At 42.6% G+C, this 7500-nt stretch overlaps 1 protein-coding gene across 5 annotated transcripts in view; it reads left to right on the forward strand.

The window, feature by feature from the left end:
• Positions 1-7500, forward strand: part of cntn3b (contactin 3b) — a 59087-nt gene that overhangs the window by 25440 nt on the left and 26147 nt on the right. For 3 of the 5 annotated variants that reach the window (XM_048254775.1, XM_048254777.1, XM_048254776.1), the window contains one exon: positions 1869-1964. In XM_048254775.1, the coding sequence (XP_048110732.1) occupies positions 1869-1964 (96 nt within the window). Of the gene's footprint in view, positions 1-389; positions 474-1868; positions 1965-7500 lie in introns of those variants that run through there. The other 2 variants (XM_048254779.1, XM_048254778.1) reach the window with 2 other exon arrangements.

The following is a 7500-nucleotide window of genomic DNA, read 5'->3' on the forward strand; positions in this document are numbered from 1 at the left end:
CCTTTCATCTCTTCTCCTTTCCTCTCCTCTCCTCTCTCCACTCTTTTCTCCTCTCCATTCTCCTCTCCTCTCTCCACTCTTTTCTCCTCTCCATTCTCCTCTCCTCTCTCCACTCTTTTCTCCTCTCCCCTTTCCTCTCGTCTCCTCTCCATTCTCCTCTCATCCCTCCTCTTGCCCACTGAGAGACCCAGCATGAGTTGGCTGTGTAATATTTCTCCATGGTACTCAGGGGCCTGCTCATTATTCTCTCACTGCAGCCTCACTGCCCTCAGAGAGAGAGAGAGAGAGTTTGTGTGTGTGTGTGTGTGTGTGTGTGTGTGTGTGTGTGTGTGTGTGTGTGTGTGTGTGTGTGTGTGTGTATGTGAAAGAGAGAGAGCGAGAGAGAGAGAGAGAGTGTGTGTGCCTGGACGTTCACGTGACACGAGTAAGCTGCTCAGTCATCTGGGAACACAGCGATCACCTCATCACGCGAGGTAACTGCTGTCGTCTGACACGTCTTCGCTGCTAATTTGCACAAATAAATTGAGCTTGATCAACAGTCCAAAGTGTGCTTGATTATGCTGCGTTTGATAATGATGACATGGGCTATTGGTGAAGACAGTAAAATATCTTGTGCTTCATGGCCTTTGTATATCCTCCATGGTTCTTATTTATTTACACCCCCCCCTCCTCCATCACCCCAACACACACACACACAAAACACACACACTTACATCATCACTGTCATCACCTCACATACATACAGCACACTGCTTGCTACAGTAAGACTCCTCTACATACTTGCTGCACACTGCCCCCCCTCCCTACATACACAGCACATTGTCTTCAGGATCTTCTCCAACATACATCCTCTACATACTTACAGCACACTGCCCCCACCTACCCACACACACACTACACACACACACACACACACACACAGTCACTGCTCCACTCCCCTCCCGCCCACACACACATCTTCACTGTCATCACTCACATACATCATACATACAGTACTCTGCTTGCAATAGTAAGTCCCTTCATCATACTTGCAGTACAAGCCCCCATCATACTTGCAGTACAAGCCCCCCCCATACACAGCACATTGTCTCATTAGGAAGCTTCTCCAACACACATATTGTACACTGCCCTCTCCCCACATACACAGCACACTATCCCATCTCCCCTGTTATTCCCCCAACACACACACCAAGACCCCTGGCAGTTGGGTTAGCCCCTTGAGCCGTGGATCTGCCCAAGGTTTCTTCCTTGGTAAGGGAGTTTTTCCTTGCCCCTGTTGCTCTTGGGTGCTCCTTATTGGTGTCCCCCCCACCCAATCCCAATCCTCCCCCACCTTTCTTATGCAGCCCTTGCCACTTAATCTACTAAACCCCTCTTCTACTGCACTTTTTACCCCCCCACTTTGCACAAATAGGCTGACACCAGACATAATTTCACTGCATTTCTTACTTCCAGTAACTATATGCACGTGACAATAAACTTCCTTGTATCCTTGCATATAGTACCCCTGTACCCCTGGCCTCTCCATCCCACAATTATTTAATAACCTCGTAACCTTTTTGAAGAGGTTAAAGCTCTTTGTGCTATCTGTTCAGTTGTACAACACAAAGCAAGTGTAAGCATGTCTACAGCTTGGGTTTAATTAGCTAGCAGTATTTAACATGAATTCTCAGTGGTTTTCCTATCACTAGATTACACAGAACAACCCAATTTGCACTGTTGCTTGTGAACCAAGTTAAGTTTTCTGATACTGAATTGTAGACAGTACTCACAGGAATACGATTGTTTTCTTTATGTAATTCAAAAAATAATTGAAGTAATGTATTGAAATTATTTTGGTGTCTATGTCTGTGCTTATACATTTATAGACCTTGAAAACTTCAAAAGTCAAACGAGGAATGCAGTAAACGTAAGGGAAGGTCAAGGAGTCGTTTTATTGTGTGGGACACCTATGCATTCTGGAGGTAAGGGTCATCGCTCTCGTGTTTTCTTACAACTGACAGTCGAACACTGGAAACCTGTCTTGGGGGACAGACAAAAAGAGGGGTACCATGCATTAAAAGGTTCATAATCCTGGTCTGAAATCTTACATAGCATGGCTTCCAAGTCAAATTTGTATCCGTTGAAGTGTAAAAAATGCATTCTGATATTTCTGATTTTTAAAACTACTACTCAAGCAGTCATCACAGCACATATATCTTTCTCTCAGGGAGAAGCTACATTAACCTTGAATGTCAATCAGAAACAAATCAATCTGCTGTCTCCAAAGCCATACAGTATTTCTCAAAGCACAAATAACTGGATATGATGTACAGTAGGCCTAACATTGAAACAAAGACAGAATGTGTTTGCTTGTATTAAGCTAAGTGACATGAATGCCTAAACTCAGTTGGATTTGTAAAATAACCAGAGTTACACTCGTATCTGTAAATAGCTTGTATCTACATGTATGTTATCCAAATAGCTCAAGGTTTTATTTTGTATAGTGACAATTGGTGGGAAATAAGCTTGAGATACAATACAGCATTGCTGTGCAACTTTACACTTGTTTAACCTAGAAGTCTATCCCCCATCCTGGGCCTAAATTGTTAGATTAGTACCATGTTATCACAGTGATCGCCCTGGTTAAACTCTATGTGATGGTCATTTACCTCCCACCAGGCCAACTGGGTGGCTTTATGTCAACCCAGTCTCACTCCCTACTCGTCAAAGGTCTGACGCATGGTCAAGGGTCCTTGGCGTCAAATTCCAACGAGAAATTTGTACCTTCTGCGTTGTTTTCCGGCGTGGGGGTCCGTCAGATAGACATTCATGTTAATCCCTCATCGTCAAATATAGGCTAAAGGAAATAAATGTCCATCAAAGGTGATGCCGTCATGTTAGACTAATGATTTGTTTGAAATGATCTAAAAACAAAATCGCAGACCATCAGAGCCATAGGCTACCTTAGGTTACTTTGATCTTGCATAATTTTATTCAGCTTTGGTGTAGGTAGCGTAAGGTAAAATAATAATAATAATAATAACAATAATCTCTAACTAAACTAACAGCATATTTCTGTATTTGCGACCATTGTAGCCTACAGTTGTAACAGCGCGTAACAGTCGTTTTACTCCCCGTATGCTCATTATAATAGGCTCTGCTCCTGCCTAGATTCGAACTCAGAATTGCCTGAAAGTTGCAGACCTGTTCTGGAAATACGTGCATTAACCCACTCGACTGTCAGACAACGCTATCTGCTTCGAGTAGGACTGAGGAGTGTACTGTACTGTACTGTGTACTGAGGACTGTACAGTCCTACCTAATAGGCCTACTCGAAGCAGCAACATCCGCGGCAACATCCGCAACCTGTCTCCAACCCACTTCTCCTCTGTGGTTGCCTCCAGTCTACCTCCACTCACCACAGGGGGCAGCCGTGGCCTACTGATTAGCACTTCGACCTTGTAACCGGAGGGTTGCCAGTTCGATTCCCGACTAGAAGGAACGGCTGAAGTGCCCTTGAGCAAGGGACCTAACCCCTCACTGCTCCCCGAGCGCCGCTGTAGCAGGCAGCTCACTGCGTTGGGATTAGTGTGTGCTTCACCTTACTGTGTGTTCACTGTGTGCTGAGTGTGTTTCACTAATTCACGGATTGGGATAAATGCAGACACCAAATTTCCCTCACAGGATCAAAAGAGTATACTTATACTTATACACAGTCTCCTCTCTGGAGGTTAATAATGCTACAGATTCGCTCTGCTCCACACTGAGCTCATGTCTGGACAAACTGTGCACTCTTAGTACAAGGCCAGCTCGATCCAAACAATTTCACCCATGGCTAAATGATACCCGCCGATTGCAGCACACCAAACTTAGAGAAAATAGCACTCCTATCCTCCTTTTCAGCTAGCATCACTGCTGCTGCTAAAACGGCTTTCTACAATGACAAAATTAACAGTGTCACAGACACGTGGAAACTTTTCTCAACCTTCAAATCGCTACTCAACCCTCAGCCTCCTCCTCTTCCATCCAGCCTTGCTGCCGATACCCTTGCCTCATTTTTTACAAACAAAGTGGTGGCAATCAGCAGTCAATTCTCTACATGTCCCTCCTTGGCTCCTCAGGACACAACCAAATCAGATATTGCACTCCCACAACCTCTGGCGGTTGCTGACACATATTTTTCTACATTTGCGCCTCTCTCTGAGAGTGAGGTATCTAGACTTCTGACATGTAGTCCTACTACATGCTCGTTGGACCCTATACCTACGAGCCTACTTCAGTCCATCAGCCCGACAATCACACCAGCTATCACACATGAGATCACTGCTTTGCTAACCTCTGGCACGTTTCCAACAGCATTCAAAACGGCTCGGGTAACACCGTTATTTTAGAAAACTTCTCTCAACCCTGCTCAAGTTGAGGACTACCGTCCTGTCTCATTCCTACCCTTCCTATCCAAAGGTATCGAATGAGCAGTCTCCAAACAGGTCTCTGAATTCCTTTCATGGAACAACCTTCTGCATCTCTGATCTCTGATTGCCTCTCAGACAAATCTGGATGAAGGCACACCACCTCCAGCTAAACCTCTCAAAAACCAAACTGCTGGTCCCCCCAGCTAAACCTACTATACACTACACTACTGGTCTTCAACCAACCCAAAAGGGCACAGGTTACCCCGCTGCTCATCCAGATACACTGGCTACCTATGGCCACCCACATCAAATTCAAGTCAATTCATTCAAACGTTTGCCTACAAAGAAGTCTTCGGTTCTGCTCCCACCTACAGTACTTGAATGCCTTCATACAGGCATATGCTATGCTCTACCTGACTGTTGCGCTCCTCAGATGAACAACGTCTATCTCTGTCACTGGTACGCTCTGGCCAATCCAAACTTTTCTCATCTGTTGGTAGAACGTGCTACCAGTTCCTACTAGAGCAGGGACATCCCTCTCCATCTTCAAAAACTCCTAAAGACCCAGTTCTTCAGAGAATATCTCCTCGTAGCACTACTTACAACTAGTCTGGCTAATTCTAGCACTTATCACCTGACTAGAACTGACACTTGACTGTATGGAAATAGCACTCACTAACTTGTACTTAGCATACTCTACCTTAAATTGTTTACCATGTTGAGATTAGATTAGATTAGATTCAACTTTATTGTCATGTGCAAAAAAGCAGAAAAATGCAATGTGATATAAGTATAGACAGGTGGTGCATAGACAGGACAGGATATATAGTGCAGTGTAGACAATAGCATAGTAGTTGGTTTACAGAAGGTGGTTTATAGTTATATAAATGAAATATAAATATGTGCAGTGTAGTAGCAGTAACATTATAAGAGTAGTAAGAATAATTTAGATATATGCAGTGTATTAACAGAATATATTATAAGAAACGAATAGAATAAATATGGATATTTAGTATGAACCATATAGACAGATATGTACAGTATGTACAGCTATGAGAGTTGCTTTGGTTCAAAAGCGTCAGCCAAATGTAATGTAATGTAATGCAATGCAATCAGACTATAGCAGTTCCTATTTAGTAGCAGTAAGTACATCATAGTCACATAATCACAATTACTGTATGCCCAGTAGATGTTCGTGAAATCATTTCCAGTAGGTTAGGTTTATGCTTCAATTCAAGGGGTTGACAGTGTGTGCTGCATTTAAGGAGCACCCTTCTGATTTTTAAAAGATTCCTTGGCTTGTCTCCATTGACAATTCTAACTGTCCATCAAGTGTGTTGGGGTAATGAGATATTAGCTTGAAATATATTGAAGAAGAAAAAAACTTCAAACATTAATTTGAATTAGTTATGGAAACAGCTGCAAGTGGAAATAAGATGTCAGGAACATGAAGACGTTAAATTAGACTCCAGGGATAATAATTACTTTTCCGTAATTACAGTGGGACAAAGCACTGGTCAAGTATTCGCTGACAGAATAGTCACACTGAGAGAGGATTCATTCTCTTCCCCGTGAAGGCAGTTAGATGTGCAGTGCCTGGCCTTGTTATTTACCTTCACAATATAATTTACAAAAAACACAAGAATGTGGATTGCTTCTTAAAGTTGCTGTTAACTGATTTTCTTCAGCGGCAATATCGCAAAGTGAGTCTGTGGATATGGATTTGTGCCAGATGAACCTTTAGCGTGTTCCTCTCCATTCACCATCATCTTCCTCATTTGGCTACTTTTACCTCGATTAGAGCTAAATCTGCTGGAAAATGAAAGTATGCTGCTCAAAATTGGAGTCTTAACCCAATCACAATGCAATGCGTTTTCAGTGAAGTGCATTTGGAGTTTAGATTAGATAATCAATTTTAAATTTGGCTTTACTGAAAAGTATGTATAGTGCTTTATTTGCAAATCAAAGTTGGTAATTGTGTATCTCAGAACAATTCTCCAACTTCTAAAACTGCACTCACTTAAACTCTTTAAAGTTTCTCTTTTTTTGGCTGCGGTTTGGAATGTTGATGCAGATAAATATATTTATTTTGATTGGTGGTGTGTTCTCATTTGTAAACCTCTTGCAGGGAATGCATCTTCAAACTCAGATTGTGTCACACAGAGGCAATGAATGAAAGCAGACAGTGGACTTAGTCATACAAGGCATATGTCTAAAAATATACTGTTCCATGCATGTATACTGTACTGTATATACACACAAAAATACAAACACACTCTCACACAAAACAAACACTTCAACCACCCTCCACACACACACACAGCATGGCACTTCAGGGAGCTGTGGAGGATGTAGTAGTAATTGTCCTGTCTACAAAGTGTCAAATAAAATGTGACAGTCTCACAAGGGTTTGGGCAAGTTTCTGAGTTGTTGTTTTCGCCGGGGCATTTCTGTTACCATCTCGACGAGTGAGGAAGAGCATGAGGAGCCTATAGTGGGGTGTATACATCATGCATATACAGTAGGCTTCCATTTGCTGCATCCATCATATCATTATTTATTGACCCTAGGGCGTAGATGCTCAGCGGAATTTTTTATATTTATGCTTCAGTTGGCCGAGATGTTGATAGGATTGTGGTGTATTTGGCTGTCACACGACCAATTTCCTGCCAGACTCACAATTTAGCAGAATATTAATACTACATTCTACTGCGTGAACATCTCTGATGCATTCTGTGCATCAACATCCACTGTGCTGAATAGAACAACTTGTTTTTAATTTGTTTCTCTTGTCTCAATTGTGAGACAGCCTGCGCCTTTTATTTTGGAAGGCTATGTTGTGATCATCAAAGGTTGACGTCTGCGTGAGATCCTACAGTACTCATATAGTTATCTCTTTGCTGTTCAAAGAGATGGTAGTGTGTGTGTGTGTGTGTGTGTGTGTGTGTGTGTGTTGTTGGCTCGACATTTTCATTTTTCCTCATGACTTTTCTGTGCTTGACAAATTCTATTGCTGCTGATTACGTTCACAGAGCTGGCAGCCAGGCCTCCCCCGGCAGTCTCTCCCGCTTAATCAGAATGAATTGGTTTCGGCATCAGTGAGTCG

Source organism: Alosa alosa, chromosome 10 (genome assembly GCF_017589495.1).
Source record: "Alosa alosa isolate M-15738 ecotype Scorff River chromosome 10, AALO_Geno_1.1, whole genome shotgun sequence".
NCBI lineage: Eukaryota > Metazoa > Chordata > Actinopteri > Clupeiformes > Clupeidae > Alosa > Alosa alosa.